At 36.5% G+C, this 26,156-nt stretch overlaps 1 protein-coding gene across 1 annotated transcript in view; it reads right to left on the reverse strand.

Annotated features, from left to right (window-relative positions):
• CTNND2 (catenin delta 2) overlaps positions 1 to 23,956 on the reverse strand; it is a 496,550-nt gene extending 472,594 nt beyond the window's left edge. The window contains exon 1 of the mRNA XM_061994768.1: positions 23,828 to 23,956. Coding sequence (XP_061850752.1) covers positions 23,828 to 23,956 — 129 coding nt within the window. The remainder of the gene's footprint in view (positions 1 to 23,827) is intronic.
• Positions 23,957 to 26,156: the final 2,200 nt, after the last annotated feature.

The following is a 26,156-nucleotide window of genomic DNA, read 5'->3' on the forward strand; positions in this document are numbered from 1 at the left end:
ACGAGTAACAGGAACAGAGAAAAACTGCAGGTGGTGGAAGACTATGACCTGTCTTTTGTATTATCAAGTGGCTATTTTCTTGACTTAATGTGGTCATTTGGAAAAGATTATCATGAATAAGAGCATCTGAAAAATGTGAAGTCTGCCCATACACTAAGTAGACTACATAGTGAAGATCCAGCTAATATAAAGTACACCTTATTTGAAATATAGCACGACATGGATCTTCAGACAGGAATGAACTCACTAAAAAACTGTATTAAATGTCTGTTGTGAACTTCCAGTGCTTACTCCACAGGGAGGATCAACACATTAATTAGCAATGAGTTGATAGTGAGTATTTCACATCCTCTGAGTCTCGGTTACCTGCAGAGCTGCTGGCTGTGGCTGGGGAAACCAAAATTGCAAATTGAATCATCCATCAAATCAAAACATCAACTTGTTTGTTTAACGTGAGTTGTATTACAAGATGCAGATCAGTTCTAACAATGACATGACTATGGACTGCAGATGTAAGTAGTTTTCACTTTACTCTTTACCCTGTCACCAGAAATTTAACATAGCAAAACCCCAGTATTAAGATTATTCATTCTTACACACTCAGCGTTTTCACTAGGCATGGTTTTGGTTCTTAGAAGAACTTAAGTCCCACACAACTTGATGCACTTTCCTAACTCTCAGAAGGAGCTAACAATAAGCCTCAGAAGTTCAGGAATGTTAGACAGAAAAGAAAATAAAGGGGGGAAAAAAAACCCTAAACAAACAACAAACTCAAACCAAAACCACTGCACCACAAATCATATGACAAGATTTACAAGGAAAAAGACTATTTTTTCAATCCCTGTTTTAACAAATTTCTTTCTCCTCTTTCTCTCTTAGAAATTTTGTATTTAGTTATGACTTCTCTAAGCAAAGGATGTCTTATGCTTCAGTGTAAACAGTTACTGACTGGAATGTCACCATGGATCGGATCCTGAACTATTCTACTGCATGTTGAATCTCCTTGATGTTTTCACACATTGTAATAGGTATCAGTTCAGATCAAAAAGGGTAATTGGCTCAGCTTGCAATGTACCTTCATGCTACACTAGGGTCTCAAAGTTATCTGTGTGCGCCTCCTTAGAGGACTATTTCAGTAGCTGAAAGAGTATTGCATCACAGTGCGTATTCCTGGTGACAGCTCTTTTACTCATTTACTAGCACAGAGCTGGAATATATTTAAAAACAATTGGCATATTCAATATCACTTAGATATTCAGCAAGAATTCTGTATTACCTGCTATTGCTACCAAGCACCACTCTTACAGATGCTTGGGTCAATGGGCTACAACACCATTTAACAACATAAACTGCTTCTAGGCTGAACTGGCCTGATTTTGACTTTAAAAAGAGTTAAAATACCTTCATCTTAGTGACATTCAAAGAGCCTTCCACTCTTTATTGACATTCATAAACTTGGACAGGCTGAGATCTATCACTTTCCCATAAAAAATCAGTTAAATGGCATTGGCAAAAACACTTGGTACTCATTTTCAGCTTGCTTAATTATTTACTAGCCTACTCTGAACAGGTGTCATGCTATTTTTATTTTCATTTCCTGCACAGGTAAAATCCTGCCATTTGTATCAAGGTTTTGAGATTTCTGCACAAGCACAGCAGCATCCAGAAAAGTAGATTAAAAACTGTACCTGTGCTGGTCAGACAGCATTTCAAATAAGACTTTTATTTAAATTCAAATTTGATCGCAAGTTAAATATTAGCTTAATTGCAAATTACACTCTAAATCAAATTTTCTAGTGGGGCAATGAATGTTTTCTATTGAGTGATGGTTTAATTTATTTCTAACAGGAGCTTAAAAGACTTCTCTTGCAATTGTAACTCGAAACAAAGTAAAACAGACTGAATGTAAAAAGAATTCTCTTGTAGATATAAGTTTAAATAGAATTTTGAGTGTTCCAAAAATGTCAGTGTAAAATCTTGTACTCACAGGTTGTAAAATTCAAAAGACCAGAAATACTTTTTGAACTTTTTAAACCACTAAAAAAACCCAAAAGTAACTGAGCAGAAACAGTACTTGTGAAATTGCCTTTGTATTTTGCTTTAAATAACTCCTTGAATACAGTAAAAAAAGTCTCTGAGTCACTGAAAGAACAGGGGCCAAATCCCCTGTTACCACTCAGTGCTACTACTCCTATTAAAGACTGGATTCCCCAAAACATTCAAGTATAAATTATACACTTTTAGTGACTGCTGGATGTTTAATATGGCTAGTTTCAAGATGGTCCATATTAGATCATTTACTTACACACCCAAACATGAATTTAGTAGGTCAATATGTTTAAAAAATGAAACAAAAAAAATCAACACACATGCACACACATAGAACTTGTCCCACAAAAAAAAGAATACTAGTAAAATCATTAGACTCTATAATAAAGGGAGTGAAAGCAACAATGCTCCTGTCTTATACTCCCCAAAAGCCAAAACTATCTTTCACGTAGATGCTGTCACTCACTGATTTTTTAAGCAGTGACACCACTACCAGTGTTCTGATGATACAAAAATTAGGTTAATGACAAAGGGAGAGGGTGGACAGAGGATGTGCAGTTATTTCACCCACTACACTGGGTGAAATATGTTTCTAAAACCACTGTAAAGTGACAGAGACTTGAAAACACTTTTTTTATACCAGTGGTTCCAGTGGCTGTTTTATCTTTTTTTCCCTAAACATTCTGAGAAAATCTGAACAAGCAATCTCAGTAGATTTGCCTTATTTTATGTTTCCATTGAAATAAGTGAAATTTAAATCATACATAATAGTCATGTAAATGTTTAATACTTTAACTGTGATAAAAGTTCGGTTAAACCTATTTGAAAGTAAACCTTTGCACCTCTTTCTGATACCGTTTCCTATAAAATCTTGAGTATGTACTTTGTTGTGGTGTCAAGAGGATGGAGCCAGGTCCTTCTCAATGATATCCAATGATGGGAAAAGGGGCAACAGGTACAAGCTGGAACATAAGAGGTTCCAAAGAAACACGAGGAAAAATTTCTTCACTGTGAGGGGAACAGAGTAGTGGAAGGGGTTGCCCAGATGGGCTGTGGAGTCTCCTTCTCTGAAGACTTTCAAACCCACCTGGACAAGTTCCTGCATGACCTACTCTAGGTGGTCCTGCTCTGGCAGTGGGGTTGGACTGGATGAGCTTTTGAGGTTCCTTCCAACCCTTCACATTCTGTGTTTAGGGGAGGAAAAAATATTGCTGTGTCTATTTTTTTTTTTTTTTTAACTTGATTTGGGAGAGCAATGAGGCTTTCCTGAAGTTTTCACACCATCCTTCAAAAGAAGTGTCTCTGTCTTCACACTCTCTCACCTTTTACTTGTAGCTTGAAAATTCCTGTACCTTCAGAGATTACTGTCAGTATTTCCCAATAACACATTTTCTATGTAAATGTCTGATCTTACTTATATACTCACGTAGGAATAAATTTACCTTATGTATATTTCTAACATGTATTTACCACAAGTAAATAGAACAACCTTTTTCCTATAGTGGAATATTTTCTTATTCTAAGAAAACAAACAAACAAGGATTGATTTCAGCAAATGAAAGCTTTCCCTCTATTAAAATTTGACAGACATGAGGAAAGCAGTTTGAAAAACTGTTGTCAGGTTTGCTTGGAAGGTACACAGGCACTTCAGGCAGTAACACAAGAAAATGCCAACCAAATCAAGAAAATATAATTTGAATTCTCATGTATTACTCAGAGCAAAGATTAAATATTTAGCTGTCATTTCAAAACGCCTCTTTCATTTGTTACTGCATTTGCTTGTTTCCCTGAAACTGATACCATACAGATGAAGTGCATCCAGAGCTGGATTAGAAGGAGTGTGTGCATTAGGTCGAGTGAGGGTCTCCTCCCCCTCTATTCTGCTCTTGTAAGACCACATCTGGAACACTGTGGTTCAGTTCTGGGCCCCTCAGTTCAAGAAGGACAAGGAGCTGCTGGAGAGAGTTCAGCACAGGGACACAAAGATGATGGAGGGAGTGGAGCATCTCCCTTCTGATGAAAGGCTGAGGGAACTGGGGCTTTTTAGCTTGGAGAAGAGGAGACTGAGGGGTGATCTCATTATGTTTATAAATACATAAAGGTGAGTGTCAGGAGGATGGAGCCAGGCTCTTCTCAGCAACGTCCAGTGATAGGACAAGGGGTAACGGGTATAAGACAGAACATAAGAGGTTCCAAAGAAACATAAGGAAAAACTTCATCCCTGTTCAGATGAGGGAGCACTGGAAGGGGCTGCCCAGATGGGGTATGGAGTCTCCTTCTCTGGAGACATTCCAAACCCACCTGGACGAGTTCCTGTGTGACCTGCTCTAGGTGGTCCTGCTCTGACAGTGGAGTTGGACTAGATGATCTTTCAAGGTCCCTTTTAACCCTTGAAATTCTGTGATTCTATGAAGTATAAATACATAAGCAACCGAAATAGCCCATAACAACACACTGAAAAAGTTTGGATGGCAGATACTGTTCCTTCAATCCTCTTCGGTTTCAAAAACTGCCATTAAATGGAGAGGGAGAAAGAATAAAAGGCTACTCAAGTTGTTTGTTTTTTAAAGTACAAAACTCCCAAAATACTGATTTCACTACCTTTGCAAGAAAAAAAAGCAAATAATAAATTGCTACAAACTCTTTTCTTTACAAACATTCATAATTTATCACAAGAGATTTGATACTTAGTAGCACTCTGGGAGGTCTGAAATAAAAAATCAAACTATTAAAAACCTGTATTATAGTTCTATTTTATCTGAAATCTATAGACATGGTGTTGAAAGAAGAAAACCACAGGGACTTTCTTTTGCTTGCTAATGTCTGTTCCTGCTACTGTAAAATTGTTTTCTTGACTTTAAGTTTTACCAGATTAAAATAAGTCCATTTGTTTTAATGAGTGTAGGATTGGAAAAAGGGCCAGTGAGGCAGAAGTGCAACTAGTGCATTATTAATGTGTTATTTTACTGGCCTTAAAGGTGTGTTATGCTGTCATAGCCCAACCATGGTTTGAATAGTTGTAATTTTGCAGTACAAGAAAATCCACAGCTAGGAGAAAAAAAAATCTTAGATTTAAAAATACAATTGAAATACTTCTAAGACTGAATAATAATACCATACAACACACTTCAGGAAATACTGAAAGTATGAATTTAAAGATCTTAAAATGTCTTTCTGTCAGAAAATAAACAAACAAACAAAAAGCTCCCCACCTGTTCAGAAGCTTTAAAACCTTTTTGGAATGTAGGCATAATATGAAGTATAGTTCTGAAGAGCATTTGTCTTCAGCTGCTGTACTACTAAACAGCCTTTCCTTATTCTCAGCCTAGGATGACTCTGCACTAAAAGTGCCTGGTGTCCTTCCTTTTATGTCTTCACAGATGATGAAGTCCTTCCTGGCAATGCAAGCTCAAGGTAACTATACAATCATTACACAGTTTCATGACTTCCTTTCATCTACTTACCATTTAGCATCATACAATCATTTCAGCTGGATGAGGTCTTTGAGATCGAGTCCAGCCATTGTCCCAGCCCTATCAACGACTAGACCATTTCCCTAAGTGTAACATCCACCATCTCAAACACTTCCAGGGACAGTGACTCTGTTTCACGTCTCTATCAGCTATTTGCAAAGCCTCCCCTACACTGTGATGTTGTGACTTCATTGGGGTAATGACTCAGGTGCATAAGTCAGTACAGACATGCTGCGCATGTGAAAACACACGCTGTCTTTTGAGCACTTACAATTAATCCCGTTCTCAAAAGATGTATTGCTGTCACCTATTTACAACACTCCCTTGAACTGTGCTGCCTTCAGTCAACCTGCAGCACTGCTAAAAATCTCCAGGCAAATCAGGTTGTTATCTTCAAGCAAAGTTTTTGTGAACCTTTGAAGTAGAAGCAGCAGAAAAATTAGTTATTAAACACACAGAAGAGTCTCAGGTGGATGGTTTCTTTTCCTAAAAGAAACTATTAGTAGTTGCCTGCACTAAATATCATAGAACTACATAACAGTAGAGGTTGGAAGGGACCTCTAGAGATCATCCAGTCCAATCCCCTGCTAAAGCAAGTAATATGAATTAAAAGAAGCAGTATGAATTGCAGGCAGCAGTTGAACAGGTTCAACCCTGCTGGAGAGGGACATCTCCCATCTTTATGTCTGTTGTGGAATCATTTAATCACAGAGTACAAAAGGGTTCATTCTGAAGCTTAAATCATATACTTCTATGTACACAAAAAATTAATGAGTTTGTTCAGATAGCCAATATCAATTTTACAGCCACAGTTATTCCTGTCACAGTTACACAAGCTTCAACTCAATTGCATTAAGATAACACTTTTGTTATAGTAAGATAACTTAAATACCTACAAAGCTTTCTACATACTGATCCAAGTTTTAAAAGGTGGTGAAAGCCTTTTCTTAATTATTTTCAGGTTTTGTTTTAAAGCTTCCTCGTGTAAAATAGCTCAATTTTGAGGAAATCACTTGCATATTTGTTCTAGCAAAGTTCCTGAGATCTATAATCAAGCCCCATCACTGCAGCTGTGCAACTCATTTTATTTCATTTGGCTTGTAGTGATAACTAATAAAATTCAATGAGCTTGTAAATGAGAATGTGAAGACAGAATGCAAACATTCAGAACTCAGAGAAAAATCAGACAGCAGATGCATGAGAACAAAAAAGAGTTTTGCTCATTCTTGATCACTCTTACAACGTTACTATGCTACCAGGGATGAAATAACCTTGCAGTTTTCACTAAATGCATCACATTTTGAAATTCATTTAATGAGAAAACAATTTCATGTTAAACAAGCAACCAGAATTTCTTTTATATTAGTAGCTTGGTAATGTTTACAATCATCACAGTGTATATTACACTTGCTTACCATATTGGAATTGGGTTGTATAAATGGTCTAGAATGGCTTTTGTAAAGTAGTTACATGACATTAATATCTTAGCTGCAGTCATCATTTGACTCACTTTAAAATATTCCACTGAAATATTTTCTTCTTGGGAAATGCTGATGAGTGAGATGTTACCTTGAAAGACAAAGTGGATGGTAATATTTCAATATGGCCAAAATGCTTGTTTCCCAAAAATGTTTAAGATGAAAAGCAGTACTTTGTTTAGGGGAAAAAAAAAGGTGAGGTAGGTGCTACACAATTCTATTTGGAACCTCACAATATAGAGCATAAGGTTGTGCAGAGTTTAATTCTATTTTACTATATGATAAGACAGGAAAACTAATGTTGTTACTTGGTGACAATTAGTCCTCAAATCATTATCGGAGCCTACATATCACACCACTTTCCTTAAGTCGGCAATCGTACACTAACTTTCTATTGGTATATTGCCATTTTAATAGTAACCTCCTAAAGTAGAATACATTTCTGACATGTTTCCATCTTGAAGTTTTTAATCTGAATGCTTAAGAAATCATTTGTTTCCAAGCATTTCTCTCTAGCTTTCAGTAACTCCTTTCTAGACATTGAAAATAAATTATATAAAAGAGCCCCAAACCAAAAACCACCCAAACCTCATACTTAAAAATACCCAAACCCCAACCACCTTGAAAGACACAAATCTAAAATTACTTTTTGCTAGCCCAGCTCTGTTGAGGTATTAGTTTAATTTTCTTGGTTTAGATTTCTTCCAGCAGCTGATCAGCCTTAATACATTCTACTGGCCTAACAGATACAGGCATCTTAACCTTGAAACCCATCTTAAGTATGAAATTTGTTGAAAAACTAAACAAAACCCCTCTGAAAGATAAAAAACATACTACATACTTCAAGGTATATGACATGAGTTACCAGTATTAATATTTACAAACAGGTTATTTGCTTTATTTAAAGTTATGTAAATAGAACAGCCTACTTCCTTTTCCTACAGGACATTGCATTGTTTACATCTTGAAATGTACATCTTAAAATCACTATTGCACTTTCACATAAGGATTCACTTTTTATCGTTAACTTTAGCATCATTTGAATCCAAGTCTTCAAAGTCAACTTTTCAGAATTAAAGCCAGGATTCAACTCAAATCTCTAAGCCCTCTAACTTGCAAACAACTCATAAAAAAACTTTGTAAGTATAGTTAGCCATGCTGAAAGACCTGCAGGATTAGATCTCTTTCCCAATAACACAGAAACAGGGTGGAAATTTAACTCCTAGCTATTCAAATTAATGCAGCAGCTGCTTATTCTAAAGCTATATTAAGTCTGTCCAACACATCATCTGTAGTAAGCAAAGATATGAGAAAGGACTTTCTAGATACACAAGATAGGGTATGACAGTGAGCTCAAAGAACGAAATAATTCTTTCCTGCCCAAGAGGTAAGACCAATTTGCATTTGCAATAACCAGACAACTAGACATGCTTTATGACCTTCTTTTGGATCATTTCTGTTTGCCCTATTTCATCTTCTAACATCTCACTAGCTGGAAATCTTTAGTACTTTTCAGAGCTCAGAAGACTGAATACAGTTGGGTCAAAAAAAGGCCCACAGCACCTTTGCAACATGCAGAAAAGGTAGGTTTTAGGGAATTGAATCCCAGGAGACAAAAATATAACAAGACAAAGTCTTGCATCTGAGGAGCTGTGAAAAGATGGAAGGTCGAGACGGTTCAGACTGACTGGGTTTTATTCATTCAGGTACAGCACCAAACTTCTGTAAGACATTCAACACCTCCTGGGATCTAGAAGCAATTCATTTATTTTCTTTTGCACTTTTGAAACTGTAATTGTTCAAAACCATGGTGAATTCATCGGAAGCCTACTCAGGTCTTAACTGGGCACATTAATACAAGCTCAGTAATAGCCTTCCCAGACACTGACTGTCTGCCAAGCCACTCGGAGAGAGGTACACCTGTATTATCTATGGTGTTCCATTGCACAGGGCATGCAGATAAGGTAGTTTTGTTTAGAAAAACTTCTAGAGATTGTGTTAACTTATAATTAAAATACCAAAGAGATCAGAGATTTAGTTACTCCAATTCAAAAATTGCATGAGGGTCATCCAGAGGTCCCAGCAATAGGAAAGGATTTTACTGTGTTGGGCCAAAAACCACTACTGAAGAAAAGTGAGCTTTTTTTACAACACACATGTTCCTCCCACAATAAAATAAATCTCACTTAAGAAACAAAATGAAGACACAGACATGGTAACTTGAGCAGCAGTTCTTGCACTCCAGAACTATGGCTTCATTAGGGCTAAAATGAACAAGTGAAGCAATAACTAATACATCATAACTAACAAGCTTTAAAAACCTAACCTTGATACAAAGTCTTTTGTTTAACAAGCTCTAAGTTTTTATTCAACTATTTTCAAATGTGCTCAGAATAGCACAACCTACTGAAAAAAAATAACACATCATCAGATGACATCTGTAACCTCAATCTAGGCCGTACCTAAGATGGAAAGCATACTCATTCATGTGGTAACCAAGAAAACTGCTGTAAAACTACTTTAAACAGTTAAAAATAGATAAACTCATGGAAGACAATATGGCTTTACAAGCCTATGGAAACTCAGAACATACTTCAGTTTTACTGACAGTGATGCAACAAAAGGAACTGAAGAAAGTAAACTTTAATTGTAAACAGACAGCTGTAGAAAATGCTGGTACAGGGTATATTAGACCATATAAGCTCCAGCAGGTTTTGCTCAAAACTTCGTTATTATTACCTCTCCCTTCCGAGTACTGCTTAAATACATTGGAGTCCATAGAGTATGGAACAGAATTGAAAGAAAACATCCATGAAAAGTAACAGAAAAGCTAAAACAATACTGTTGAATACTATCTCAGTAAATAAGATGCCCACAAGAAGCTGGATTTTCTTTACAGTGTAAAGCATTTCTTAGGATTTAACCTGGAAGGAAGGAGGGAGGGAACAGGTATTGGTATATGCCTACTGTATAAATAGTCAACAAAGGCAGAAACCAGTCACAGTCTTACCTGTGTTGCACAAAATCCTCATCTGGCATTTTGACACTGGAATATCCTCTAAATAACCTCTAAAAAAACCCCAGGAACTGTTTCTGACTTGAAGAATCATTTATTTTGATGGCAACCACTTCAGTATTATAGGGATAACAATCAACGTATTTTATCCTAAAATCCATTCTTGAAACTAAGCCATTGTATTTCTCCCTTAGCTCTACAGAGAGCTGAAAGAAAATCAGGCAACATCTGGCTGAATCCGAGGATTAACCCAAAGAACAGTCTCCTGCAGACCTAACCATGTTAACTGTTCTCTGTGCCATTGAGATCACTCCAGCAAAGACAGCTTACTGTAGCAGAATCAGGGGTAACTCAGCTTCCTTTATTGGGAATGTCTCACCCTGATTTCCAGTCTATTTATTTATATGCTATACACAGACAATGAGGTGATTAATGTTCCTGCTGAAGGTATAATTGACTCGCTCTCATTTTCTGTGACCTGAGGTCCAAGACACAGGGGAGATGCAATGTTTCTCTGAAAAATTTCTGAATGCTCTGAATGGAAGATTCAGCCCTCACAAGATAGGAATCTTCACCATATTAAGTTGTGTAATATAGGTTTTGTAACTATTTTACTCTTCTCCAGATATTCAATCTGATAGAAGCATCTGGCAGAAAAGATAAAGCACCTTGCCTCCCTTAAGGGCCTCTACTAGCTCTCCTCATGTACAAGTATGTGCAACCTCAATGAAATTTAGGTAGATATTTCGATTCTCAAACCATAAAAACAAGAAGCTAGAGGGACTGTGGTGGTTTGACCCAAGCGCCCAAAGACATCCTGTGCCTGCCCTCCTCAGATCACAACTCCCAGCTCCCTCAGCCACTCCCCATCAGACTTGTGCTCCAGACCCTTCCCCAGCTTTGTTACCCATCTCTGGATATGCTCCAGTACCTCAGTGTCCCACTTGCAGTGAGGGACACAAAACTGAACTCAGTATTCAAGCTGCACTCTCACTACTGCTGACAATTGCTGCCCTCATCCTGCTGGTCACATTATTTCTGATACAAGCCAGGATGTCATTGGCCTTCTTGGCCATCTGGACACACTGCTGGATAATATACATATTTTCCTACTATAAAATGACAGATATTACATTAAAAGAGAATTTAGATACTTATGATCTTTTTAATTCTCTTACTAAATAGAACTGAAGTAAACTTTCTCATACTGTACTTTCAGTAATGAATACAAACATTTTAAAATGTGCATGGTATTTTATTATCTAAACCAACTAACCTTGAACTCTAGGGAAAAAGACAGTATAAGACCACAACTGTGAGGAAACTGACTCCATAATTTGATGACTCTTTCAAGAACACAATGAGAAAACAAATGGTAAGAATAAACAGACTCAAATAGGAAGGAATATGCCAAAAATATTGAAATTAAAATCTGAATTATTTTCATTTAAGTAATGTGTGCATCTTTGCCAATGTTAATACAATCCTTTGGAATGTTAACCTGAAGTTTCATACTTCTCTTAGGTCAGTCCATTGATCCCTCACTTAGCACAGTCACTGACAAGAGGAAGAACTTCTATGCCTGTTTCTCCTTTCTCAAGTAGTGCTGGTTATTAATGCAAATTAAGGATCCAGAAAGACAAGTGAAAAAACTTTTCCTACTTGAGGTTGACAAAACCTTCACAAAATACATAAAGCTTCACAGATATCTAAAACAATAAACAGGAGAGATACAAATGAACATGCTTTTATTAAAAGACTTTACCTTCCTCTATACACTGCTATATTAAAAAGAGCCATTGGCTGTTTTCCTACTTGCACAAATTAAGCAAACAGTGCAGGTACAGCACTAATATTCATATATATTAACAACACAAGATTCATAAAACAACAATTTCTTCTTTTTTTTCCCAAATACTCTACCAAATGAAACAGAAAAATATTACCACCTGTTACCATATGATATCACTGCATCAGGAAAGGCTTGTAATGAGGATAAGTGCATGATATTAGAACAGCTAAAGGTGAAAAAATTAAAGGGCAAACATTCGGGTGTATAAATTAGACCCAACAAAAAGCTTGCATATTTTTTCCTTTTAAGAGTTGGCCTCATAAAATATATTAACCATGCCTATAAATCTTGCATTATAGCTACAGACTAACAGCCTACCTTATTAAACAAAAGGCAACAACAAAAAAAATCATCAAGGGATACTAGATATCATCCAATTTTACAGTAAGAAACCACAGAGTAGCTCTTTGCCACAGATAAACTGAGAGAGAGTAGACATAGCTGTCAACACAAGAAAAGCAGAAGCTAAACTGTATCTGGTAGGGAAAACTGAGGAGAGTAAGCTCCATGTGAATGCCATCATAGGTGAAATAAGGAGGTTTCTGTTCAGTCTAAACTGCTGATGACCAGACATTTCTTTCAATCTTTTTATTCCCAGTGCATAAAGGAAATGCAACTAGGTACGGTCTTCACAAACTAAAGCGCACTAAAACTATCTGACAGTAGCAGTGTTCGTTTTCTCACACACAGAAACAATCTTGCAAGGTTTGAAGTACTGGATAATTCCTCATGCCTGATAAGGGAATACAGCTGCCTATCACTCACCACTTGAGCTATTGAAGTACTTTTGCATTTGTATAATTTTTTAAACACATTCACAGAGTGCAGCATAGTTCGCTTTCTAAAATTAAATGAACAGCACTTAGTGGACTTGTCACCAGTCTTTAAATATTCACATGTTACTAAAGAAACAAGTATATTTATTTGTGTCATTAACTTAGCTTAGCTCTTTTTGAAGAGGCATCACTGTGGCATGTGCTATCAATGAATTTCTATTTCTGTGTCTGACAGTGAATTTGGCACGAAACAGCAAAGCACCAGTAGCAATGCTGATTCAATATCAGCAAACAGGCACTGCATCAAACCTCAGCCTGAGTGCCTATCAAATTTACTATGGACAGCTGTCCATTTTCCACAGTCCATCACTCAGTGTCAGTGGGAAAAACCTCTAAAGAGGATGCTGGTGCTGCATATAAGCTGTGGGGTGCTTACAAAACTTTTATAGACTGCAGTGGAGAGAAGTTACTGTTATGAAAACCTTTTACAATGCTCTTCAATCCCAATCTGCATCACAGTGGTACATCAAGTCCTACTTTCAGAGACAGAGACACTTATCTAGTGTTATACCTGTTTCTGTAGTATGTTTGTTCTTCACACAGAAAGGGCATAGGATGAAACTACACTGTAAATTTAATGTCAATAATTTATTCACTATTTAAATAAGGCTTTAAAGCCTATTAGAGGATGTTAAAACAGGAATTAAATGTTGGTTATTGTATAGATGCAGCAGGACACACGGTGCTCAAACGTTTCAGAATGGTGCCCATGCACATGCTGCAGCCACAGCTGCACCTAACTCCCTTCCTGTAGTTGTAATCATACAACTACAAACACAGCTCACCACAGGTTTTTCCATGCCTGAAAATCTTTGGCAAGGAAAACAGCATCTTGGAGCTGTACCAGAAATTCACCTTACACTGTGGCAAGAACACATACTGTTTGGTTTGTCCCTGCAACAATTTATGGTAAATTAACAAACAAAAACCCTAATCCAAAGCATCATTTTCACAGCACAGGTAAGAGGAACAGTATCCTCTATTTTCTGTCATCTGGAAAAAAACAGAACAGCATCAACTGAACAGAATTTGGAATCCTGTATTAATTCCAAATTACTCAATTCTGTAAAGTCAAAGTTTTGAATGTATAAATTCCTTTAAAAATTGTTATGCTAGTGCCTGACAGAAGCATGCAGTTTATCTCCCATTTAAGCAAACCTCATACAAAACTGAGAATTTTCAAGTGATCTGCTGATTTACTATGAAGAATCAAGCCTATTTATAGTATCATATGCACTTACCCTCAAGTGCTCTGTCAACAAAAGCTTCAAATAATGACCTAGATTGACAATGAGGCAACAAAGACGAGCGTAACTACGTAGAGGAAAGATAGTGTGAAGAACAAAAAATTAATCCTCAACTACTTTGAAAAAGGAAAACAGCATTTTCCAGGGGTACCACTTGTAACACCCGATGGATGTACTTCAGTAAATAACTATACACTAAAAATATTATCAGGGTTTTACCAAGATGTGTTGCTATGCTGGAATCAGACAGACAGTGTAAAAAACATCTCTGAGTTTCAAAGCAGCATAGGGTGTAATTCTTTAATACAACTATTTACATTAAGGCTCTGATGACTATGAAATACATGGAAATGAACAGATAAAGTCAGATTTTTTTTCCTCCATTCTGTCCTTTTTTTTTTCCTCCTGTATTTTTCACTTTAAAAAAAGGCTGAAAATTGCTTACTGATATGAACATGAACTAAAAGACTTCCTAGATGAAGAGGCTGCTAAACAGTTAATGAAATGGATTACAAACAGCTATTTGCTATACAACGATCCAGACCCAAGGAATAGAAGCAATACTAATATAAATATCACTTTGTATGCCATCAAGTAGATAACCAGTGGCTTTGTTTTACTCATAAAAGTTAGTGTCATGAGCTATTATTATCCAAAAAGGTAAATTTCAGTACATGAGAAAACAAGATTTCATAACACATTATGTAAAATGAGGGGACAAAGGGCTTTGACTGATCAAAGACACTCCCACCTCACTAAGCTCCCCACACACTCACTATAAAGTAATGCTCTGAAGGGAGGAATAGTGGTTATATGACCTGAGGGCTCTGGGGAGAATACTGACATGATTGATCACAACTCTGAAAAGGAAGCCAAATTCATCTCAATGCCAAAAGAAACCCAAGGGTGCCTTTATTTTAGAGAAACTGACTATATCAGCAAAGTATTTCAACCATTTGCATAAGTCCTGAATGAAAGGGATGCAGATCCAGAGCAAAACCAAACTAGTTTTAGAGGTGCTTCTAGTTAAAATAACATAACTTTAATAAGTATTGGATTTGCTTATAAATTATGATCCTATAAAACTCTTATCAAGAGTATCTTTTCCTCATACAACTGTAATAGGTATTTTGCTTACTGTTTTATGCTTTTCTGCAGAGACCAGTCATTTCCTCACCAAGTGACTTTGCCTGCTACGATTCCACCTACAATTCTTGACTGATGAATTCACATGCAATGGCACAGACTGCAAGCAAGTGGACTGAGCTGCTATATACCTCCTGCAAGATGAGCCTGACGAGCCTCACTCCCCAACAATTGCCAGCCTTGAGCTCCAGGTGTGTAGGACAGCTCACTCTTGGTCTCTGAGTGATGGAGGAAGGATTCTGTTCCCCACTGTGAAGCTTGCTGAATAGCTTTATATGAATTATATGAAGTACTTCATGAACAAAGTAATGGCTCAGTTTGTACCCAGTTTGTAAGACCTCAGGACTGAACCTTGCCAGTATTTCTCTGTATGAACTTTTTTAGATCTGCCTGTATCTTTGTTTTACTTGGCTTAGCTGTGATAGCATTTTTTCATAATCAAGCAGGTACCTGTGGCTAATCTGTTGTGATCATAATTTATACAGATGGAAAAATAAAGTCATTTAGCAGTCATTCAGTGCAGAGCAAGGTATTCGATGTCACTAATATGACAAAGATACTGGCATGTCACGATATCAACAGCCTTTAGAACCAAAGGCATGTACATGCATGAAGGGAAAAGTGATGGGCCACCAACGTGGCACTGGAGATCCCATGGCTAAAAACTATCCAGCCAGATGAGCATGGGGAGTGTATATGTGGTTAAGCCCAATATAAAAAACAAACAAACAACAACAAACAAAAGAGCTCTGAAGAGAGCTATGGGCTTCAGCTGACTTCAACACACACATTCCTTTCCAGTAACTTGGAGATACTCAGTATCGTGATGGTGAGCACATTCTAGATAATGAGATTCACATTTCTCTTGTGTCAATTGCATAGTACAATTGTTATACACCACTAACTGTAATTCTTATTATATTGTGATTTGAGTGCATTATTGTGTCTCTGTGCTAAATCAAAATCCTCTGTAAATGAAAGTAGCATCAAATTCAATAAACTTTGTACTACACAGAAAGTTCTCCACATGTGAAATATACAAAAGAACACAATCAGAGAGGATTGCACTATAATAAGGTCTCAACACAAGAAAGGATAACATAGAATCATAGAATGGTAGGATTGGAAGAGATCTTTAGAGATCATCTAGTCCAACCCCCCTGCAGAAGCAGGTCCACCTAGATCAGGTCGCATAGCAACATGTCCAAGTGGGTCTTGAAGACCTCCAAGGAGACTCCACAACCCCTCTGGGCAGCCTGTGCCAGGGCTCCCTCACCTCAACAGTGAAATTTGTCTTATATTTAAATGGAACTTTTATGTTCCAGCTTCATCCCGTTACCCCTTGTCCTGTTGCTAGATACAATGGAAAAAAGGGATGTCATAACCTCCTGACACCCACCCTTTAGATATTTGTAAATATGAATAAGATCCCCCCTTAGTCTTCTCTTTTCTAGACTAAACAGTCCCAGTTCCTACAGCCTTTCCTCGTATAAAAGATGTTCCAGTCCTTTGATCATTGTGGTAGTCCTGCACTGACTCTCTCCAGAAGTTCTCTAAAAAGATGTTTCAAAATTTAACCTGCTATTATACCCCCATATTGACTCCTTAAATTAAAACAAATAAATAAACCCCACAGTGAAAAGCAAAAACAAAAGAAGAAATCTGCACAAACAAGCCAACCAACCAACCAACCAAAAAAACCCTGAAAACCAAAACCAAAAATCTTCTAATGAAAGCTTTTAAAAACTAAAATTCTTTGGACCTCAGGACTTTGCTGTTTGCACAGAAAAGGAAAAGATATATATTAAAGAACAGCTGTAAATCCACACAAAAAGCCTGACTCCACTGTTAAACATGTTACAGGTTATGTATGTTATGTGATGTTCTACCCAAAATGCAATGCTAACCTTGAGGGAAAGAAGAAAGAATTCAGCAAATATTTCAAGCAGACTTTTACTATGGATCTTCACATCTTTTTTGAAGATTAATTTCTTTTATGGCCTTTTAATTGCTTCACACTGGAAAAGTTCTCGTCAGAAGCAACCACAGAGTAAACTTCTGTCACCAGAAATGTCAGAGACAAATACTTTATTTTCCCCACAGAGGAGTAAAAAAAGACAAGTACATGCTACACGCTGCTAAAATCAATTTATTCTGTGATATTAGACTGGTTTAGTGTTAGCATGACTATGAATCTCATAGTCAAAGTCAAGTTTATTTGGGCTGTAAGGTACCTTAACTCTCAGGTGTAGACTTGAGTTTAAACTTAGCATTTGCTGAGTTCTAGTTTTCTTGTTTGGGGATAAACAGAATTGTAGCATATTTTCTCTAAGTGTAACATGCAGAGCATTCAACTAACCATTCAGTAGTTTTTTTTCTATGAATACAAAAGATTTCAATTACCCAGGGAAAGATACAGTTCCATTTTTCACTAAATGCATCAGAAGTAGTAAATGCTATTATGTGAGAAAACACACAGAAACAGATGGGAAAACACAAAAGAAGTATTCAAGTTTTCAGAATGACATAAAGGGAAGGAAAATTGCTGAAACAATGTAAAAAAAATCTCCTTCAAAAATCCCTTTCAAAGTTGAAGTTGGGAGAGCAAGCTGCATGAAAAGTACTGGCAAGTTACAGGAGAAGGGTCACTATGGAAGCTGGAAAGTGCTTTTAGTATTCTTCTTTCATTTCCAGAGAAGACATAAGAAATAAAAACAATTACTAACTGAAGTGTTCGCAGTTTGTTCTTTTGACAGCACTTTCTTCTCTCTGTAGAATAGGCATGTGGGTTTCCTAAGACATGGGCCTCACAGTCTCATATATTTTCTATGCAAATGATAATTACTATTGGTGGATATTGTTTACTTCAAGTACAGAAAGAGAAAATTGATGAAAACAAGGTAAGACAGCTAAGTCTCAGGACCAGAAGCTATAAAGAAACACACTTGTGAGACTGAGCATCCATTCCACTGTGTTGGTTTAAAAGACATGGGTTTAGGTGTGAACATATTTCACATTTTTAAAAGCTCCAATAAATGACACCAGAGAAAAAAAGAAATCAATGACATGAAGATGTTACAAATATAATATGTAAAATTGTTTGAAACTTAAAATACTAATATTTAAACTCTATTGACATTGAGATCAACATTATTGCTTTGTTAGGGTGGCATTATTCAAAACTTTAAAGTCTTCCTCTCATGGTAAAAAAAAGAAGTAAGGCAGAAGCGCTCATGGATCAGCAAAAGCATGTTCATGTACTGGCTTCGTGGTAAGACAGGATATTTTGCCTTTCTTTGTGATGGTTTTCAACAGTGTTTTAAACAAGCACTGCACTGAGCTGTCACTAAGTGGCTTTCTACCCAGCTTCTGCGAAATTCTTGGCTTTGAACTACTAATTTTTGAACATTAAATCAAAATAGCATCACATTTAACTCTTTTCTTTCCCCTGCTAACTGGCATTTTCTTTCCTCTCTTCAAAGACAGTTTTACTGGGAGGATATATTTTCTCAGTAACTTTCTATTAGGCTAAATCTTCATAGAAGCCCTTCCACCCCAAGGTCACTTCAAACAATCCTAAAAATACATATTTTGGACTATCATCACATCCTTTTATCAGTGAAGTAATTTGTAGTGTTTTCATACTGCATCTACTATGGTTACTGCATCTTTGTTATGACTTAGGAGGATACAGAGTTCTAAATAGGAATTATTTGTGTAGGTTTGCATTCTTGTAAACTGACATTTCCCAAGACACACAATGTGAATACACTCACAGCTGCTCCAAAGAGGTATATGTGAAACAAGCCCCACACTAAATCAGGCACTTGAGAATCCAATAGAGCAAGGCATATACCTAAGAGTATTAATTTATTTCCTTCTTCAACAGCCACCGTGATGAAACTCTTCAAAATGTCTCCATTCAGCTTCTCATTTCCAGTAGCAGAATTGTACACCTCATAAAACACTTCCCAGCAACTTGAGCATGTACCTGGAAAGCACAAGCTGCATTCACAAAGCTTCAGATTTCAATAACATGTTGATCCATCCAGCAACTTAGAAGTGTAGTAACTGACACATCCTACAGTCAAGTCCAGTTCGAATTTAAAATCAATATATTAATGAAAATAAAAGAGAGCAAAAAGGAAGAGGAATGTCTCTCTGGAACACTTTAAAATTTCATTGGAAACAAGGGAGTTCTAGAACTAAGGAAGTGCATATATTGACATGCTACCAAGAGAGATGATGAGCAAAATATATATTGATTGAATATAATTAGCAAGGCTCTGAAATAGAGTTGCTAAAAACTTTTAAAAGCAGAGATAGAGCCTGACGTTTGAAGGCAAGCAGGACATGAATATATCATAATATATCATAATTGAACCCACGTAACTTATGAAGTTACAGAATACTTTACGTTAATAGAGTAATTACTGGTTCCTGTAAAGCAAGAAGGACATTTAGTTTTATTGAAGATCATATGCTACATTATGGCAAGCATTATGTCAGTTGCAAAAGTCATTCTGCAATCAGGTTTGGGGCCCAATATCTGGATGACTGTATGTTGTGTCTGGGCAGACTAGATGATTTCACAAGTCTCTTCTGGCTTTAAAATCTTCAAAACTAGTTTGAATTGAAACACCCAGCAGACATGTGATTTTGTTCTCCAAACTGCAATCACAAAATTAAGACATGGGAGAAACAAGCTGGTAGAGCCAAGAAATGCAAGAAAGTCTTTCAACGTCTACTGCCATTTTTTATCTGTAGTTTTACTTAAATATACATATATAAGAAGTGCATGACACACATAACTCTATCAACATACAGATTCACTTAAGTCCTGTACCTTCCTTAATACTGACACACATGACAGTGCTTAGTCATTATCACTCTGTATGTGGTGGTTTTAGTCTTGTTTTACCACAGTTTCTTGACAAAGGGATGGCTTTGTCACAGGAAAGTGGAAAGTATTTATAAATAACAGAAATTCCTCTAGAAAAAAATATGTCTTGTAAAGCCAGAATTTTTTTAACCCTGAAGATGATACATTCCTCCTTGGTTTGGATTTGGTTGTCTTGAGCTATCTGTAACCACCTCAAAGCCAAAGACTTCTGATTTCCCTGGAACATCACTGTAATTTAAAGAACTTATTAATCAATCAATCAATCAGTCATTGATTTAAACAGTGTAATATTCCAAAAGTCTTAGAACCCAAGCGTTCTCTAGAGAGAAGGGGAAATGAAAACAGGCAACAAGCATCTTTATTTGAAATAGGTAGATATAAAAAGGAGATATTTAATATTTCAAGAAAAATATTACACAATAGACAACTTGTTTTTTTCAGAACTTTTCTGAACAGGAAGGAGCTGTTCTCTGAAACAAGCTACCAGTAAGTTGGAAAAGGACACTAGAGTCACAAACTAAAATGAGTGTATGATACTATTTCTGAGCTGAATATAATTGTCAGTGGTTCAAGATGGATCTCACTCTTAAGAAATTATTTGATCTTAAGTTTCCCAAGTGCTTTTATTAAACAAAACTGTCAAAAGAAGCCTCTGCTAAGTGACTATCACTGCATTTCTCCTCAGCTTCCAAGAGAGCAATTTCTGGATGCCAAGAACCAAAGGACTGTGAACAACATACAACTGAAGACTTCCAGGAAAGGCATCAGCTTTACTACATGTTTACATGAAAGGTTCTCCAGCAGCTACTTCTGCCGTTAAAATAGCATTTTTGAAAGCTCTCTTCCCTGGAATTTTTTAACACCTAATGTTTTCAGCCATCTGTTACACAGGTAGAAATTCTTAACTAGAAACATATCATGTTTTTTTTCAGAAGAAACAGTTATATTCTATCACATATGTTCTCATAGAGTTCTGATATATCACTTTGTTTCCTGAAGAATTTTTTTCCATATTTACAGATACAAATGCATGTGACAAACCAAAAAAGAGAAGTGGTCTTAAGCCTTCTAAAATCCACAAAGCATTAAGTCAAATGTGTTTGCCAGTATATCATAAAAAGAAAATAATCCTTCCTCATATATAGATATTTAGTCATATTTTATACAGCCTGGAAAACGGAAACTATTTGTCTGAGGGTTTAACATTACTTGATGACTTCTCTTTACACTACTTGATTCCTACTGTCTAAAAACAAACAAACAACTACAAAAACTCCCAACTGTTTTCACTTTAACAGAAGTTAACAACCCTTCTTCTTCATGAGGACAACTTGAAAACACATCAAAGCTCACTGCCTGGCATCTCATGATTTCTTCGACATGCAGTATATGACTTTGATCTCCCCAGTGTCCACTGACCTTAAGAAAGCCATCAGCAATGCAAAAAGAAAATAGAACAAAAGTAGGATTAATTTTCTTTATGCATCACTTCTCCTGAATTGGATCTCAGAAGTCTGAAACTTGAAAGTGATTCAGCATGCTTGTCCAGAGGTAAAACATACATGGAATGGCTTATATGGTAAAGCAAGGCATTCAGGATTTGAATTTCCTAAAATCAACCTAATTCTTCAATAAAACACAGGCTTCAATTTCTATGTTGACAGAAATTCTCACCTTGAAAAGCATGTCTCTATCTTCTAATCCAGTCATGATCACCATGAACATCACTCAAGCTCAATATTAAGCTCAATTTGTTAAATCCAATACTTTTTTTTTGGTACCAAATAAATCTGTCCCTCAAAATCGGAGAGCACAGAGATGTATGTCCTTCAAACTAAGCACAGTAGAGCTTCAGATTTCCTGAATAAATTATGTTTCACACAGGACATTTAAGCAGAGAAAATAAATACAACATCTCTGATGACTTCTCTGTGCCCTCCTTTCAAGGACTGCAAACACCTATTACAGTCATCAATGCCTTAAATCCCAGAGTTTACTCTGTTACAGTCACTCAAAGACACTGTTCTAGGTATTTAATGGGGAGTAACACCACATGAAGTGGCCACAGTGTTCCAAGAAAATGTAAAGATGCTTAAGCATCAGCACAGATGAAAAAAACATTTGGTTCATCAAATCATAACTATGAACTCAGTCATATTTTATTAGCAGTACTTTTGAATAATTGGCTATGCTTTTGATTCTAAAACTAAGTAGAGATCACTTGTCAAGAAAGAAGTTTACTTCACAGAGCAGAGACTTTGGTACCCTGTACCACAATAATTCAAGAGATTATCTTGCTAGTCAGCAGTAACTTATGTTAGTTTGCTTGGCTGATCCTGGTGATAAGGGAATGCACAACTCCTTCATTACAGGCTCCTTTTTGCTGTGGTTCACAGGAACCAGAAACAACTTTGCTAACATTTTACTACATTTCATCCAGCAAATTCAGCATTGATTCCCTCTACTACTCAAACCACTTATTTATGGGGGTGAGAGGTTCAGTTGCAAAACACATGGCCAGGTATAAAGAAGCAATACCACCACAAAACCCAACAACAGAGAACTTCTCACTATTCAACACTATTTCACATTCGAACAGGAAAATGCAACATATCTTCTACCTATGCAGCTTCCCCATACATTTTCTCAACATCAGACACTCAAAAAGGTAAGAGTTTCTCAAATAATTCAAATACATATTCAAAATAATAGAGTAACACAGACTGAAAGAGTGATATATACTGAAGTAAGGTTATTGTCCAGGAAGGGAATATGCAAACAACTAATCCATAGGTAATTCCAGTACAAGAATGCGCCATAAATCTTAAGACAAAACTCCACATTACAAACTTTCTTGCACTCCTCTTTTCAGAATCAGAAAATATAGATAATCTTTAATACCCAAAAGACATAACTGGTAGCTATCAGAAATAAAAAATTGAAAAGCAAGGTCATATTGTTTGTAAAAATCCAATGACTCAACAGCTGTTACTCCAGTGTTGATAGATATGATAAGCTGAATTCATGTATTATTTTTACTAAAGAAGTACTCAATATCTTAAGCAGAGAATGACCACTAAAACCAGAGAATCAATTTAGACACTTTCAGCAAGGAAAAAGGTGTGTAAAAGAGCTATTCTGTACTTTCCCTCTTTGGGATACCTGTTGCTGCTGTTGAGCCAAACAAGATAGAGACAGAAACCAGATGCTTTCATGAACTAGAATGCTGACCATCATTTTACATTAAAATATCCAAACCTGTCTTATTACCATCGAACAGAAAAACTACACTAAACACTTTCCTTTCAAAACTTTCTAACATTTTTGGTTTTAATCAGCCTCTGTTCCTACCCATTTTTGCCCTAAAATAATCTTGCAATGAGCTTTTTACACAAATTAAACCAACTCACCAAAACAACAAATCTGAAACGTGTATGCTAAATATGAATCCTAAGTTTTTAATTTGTTTATTTTAACTGAAAAGTGTAGGCTAACACATCTTCTCCACAACTACTCATTTATCTATAGTTCCTCTATGCCATGTCTATCTGCTGTAACTCCACATGCAGATTGCCAACAAGAAGAGGAAACCATCATTCCCAGTAAAGAGTGAAAATGGAGAATAAAACAAACAATTAAAACATTAAATCATACATCAATTTACTGTAGGACAGCACATGGAAGTATAGCAAGACATAAGGAAATATTTAACATTCTTTGCAACATGTACTTGTGAAAAATTGTTCAGATACCATCTATTAAAGCTTTGTAAAAAAACACTCAGTCATATTGTTGCTTTTAACCCTGCAGATGCAGCACTTGCATACCTGTTCTTTAACCGAAGCTAGAATGGCAGAGGTTGTCTCAGTTTCAGAGCCATCGCCGTTGGATGTGTTCAACACGGGACTAAAGGAACTTGTCTTGTCAGAAGACGAGGGCTGGTCTGGAACAGGCATAGTTTCTGCAGGTTATGGAGAAAGAAAACAGTTATTTTGTTATTAGAAACTTGATACACATCAGAAATCATATGTGTATAACAACACTAATTTAAGTAAAAAAAGAGTTGTAGAGCATGCGTTTGTAATACAGAATTAATATATTATTATTTAAAACTAAAACTAGTTCTAAATTAATTACAAAACAAAATATGAAATCACCTCCTAGTTTTGCTCCAAAATATTCGCCACAGTACATTTGGAGAGGATTGAAATCATTTAGAGCTGTAATTTTTGCACAGTATTTCAACGGCAATGTCCAACATGAAATTACAATGCCACGAAAGCAATGAATCGTGAAACGTTTTGCAAACAGAAAACCATCAAATGACACATGAGAGAAATATAAAACATCTAGTGTTGACTTTCTAATGTGCACAATCATTTAATATGTATTATATTTCCAAGCTATGTAACTAACTTTGCCTTTGTTCTAGTCTAGAAGGTGACTTTGATATCATTATATCAGAGTATTTTTGAGGAAAAACAGCAAAACAGTTTTTTAACCATTTTTGAGACTTGTTACCAAAAAAACTTAAAGATTCTTAGTACTTAAAAGAATTTCTAGTATTATTTTTTCAAGAGCAAACTGGTGGTGACTGTGAAACATTTCTCTTCCTGAAGGCAAAGCTATAGTGTAGCATTTCTGTTTAAATGTCACTATAGGCGTATCTCTGCAGGCAAGTTGTGCCCCGTTCTAGAAGTAAAAGAGCAGAGAGGCAGCTGGCAGGGTGCTCAGGCGAGTTAGGCTAAGATCACATTCATGTGGGAGCTGTCAAAAATATTCTGTGGAAGAGAACTGGCCCACAGGCTGCCAGCTGGATGAGTCTCCTTAAGAGCAGTGGGGATATTCATAGGGGTCATATGGGCACAGCACTCGCCAGTCACGTCAATGGCAAAACTCCTGCCTCAGCTCCATTCTGTTTTTCAAAGCTCATGTTTTTATAAGATGTAACTTTTTCTGGAAGAAATAAGAAGTTTGTAAGGAGTGGGAAAGGGGAGTTGGCAAAATAGAATATAAAGTTCAATACCCAGAGCAAGCACCTTCACACTAGTTTACTATGGAAATAAGGGCTCTAAAAGAAGGGAAGATGACATTCTACAAAGCTTTGGCTCTGAAGCCAAGTGTTGTGTAAGAATATTCATTCAACCCAGTTGGGAAGCTATTTCCAAAAGTTTTTATGAAGCTCAGGACATTGGTAAATATTTGGAAGACAAAAACATGAAAACAAAAATTATTCATAAAAAGGTCAGTTATTCCTGATAAATGTCCCTAAATCTCAGGATAGATTATTTTCTATATTGAAGGATGAGATTATCTAGAATCTTAATTAAAGAAATTAAACATTTTCATTTGGCTCACTTTTTGTAAGCAAATCACTGAAAGTGGCAAATACCAAATCTTTGGCTCTGGTAACATCCTTGGCTCCAGATACATACACTATATGAGATTAATCTTTAAAACTCAGATGATATACCTGTCTCCTCCTATCACAACTATACTATGTAAAACTTATATATGACTCCTATACATCAATCTAAAAGGACTTTTGAATTCTATTTTCCCAATTCTGGGCTCCTCAGCTCAAGAGGGACAGGGAAGAGCTGGACAGAGTCCAGTGCAGGGCCACCAAGATGATCAGGGGTATGGAACATCTTTCATATGAGGAAAGGCTGTGGGAACTGGGGCTGTTTAGTCTGGAGAAGAGGAGACTGAGGAGAGATCTTATTAACATTTATAAATATCTAAAGGGTGGGTGTCAGGAGATTGGGACATCCTTTTTTTCTATAGTAGATAGTAACAGGACAAAGGGTAGTGGGATGAAGCTGGAACACAAAAAGTTCCACTTAAACATAAGAAAAAACTATTTCCCTGTTCAGGTGAGGGAGCCCTGGCACAGGCTGCCCAGAGGGGTTGTGGAGACTCCTTCCTTGGAGGTCTTCAAGATCCACCTGGACATGTTCCTATGTGACCTGATCTAGGTGACTCTGCTTCTGCAGAGGGGTTGGACCAGATGATCTCTGGAGGTCCCTTCCAACCCCTACCATTCTACGATTCTATGATTTTTTGCAACAAAGGAATCTAGTTTGTGACATACAATTAAAGTTGCTACTCTCTTGTTAAGTACCAGAGAAAAAACATGTACAGATACATATCCAT

This window comes from Colius striatus, chromosome 4 (assembly GCF_028858725.1).
Source record: "Colius striatus isolate bColStr4 chromosome 4, bColStr4.1.hap1, whole genome shotgun sequence".
Lineage (NCBI taxonomy): Eukaryota > Metazoa > Chordata > Aves > Coliiformes > Coliidae > Colius > Colius striatus.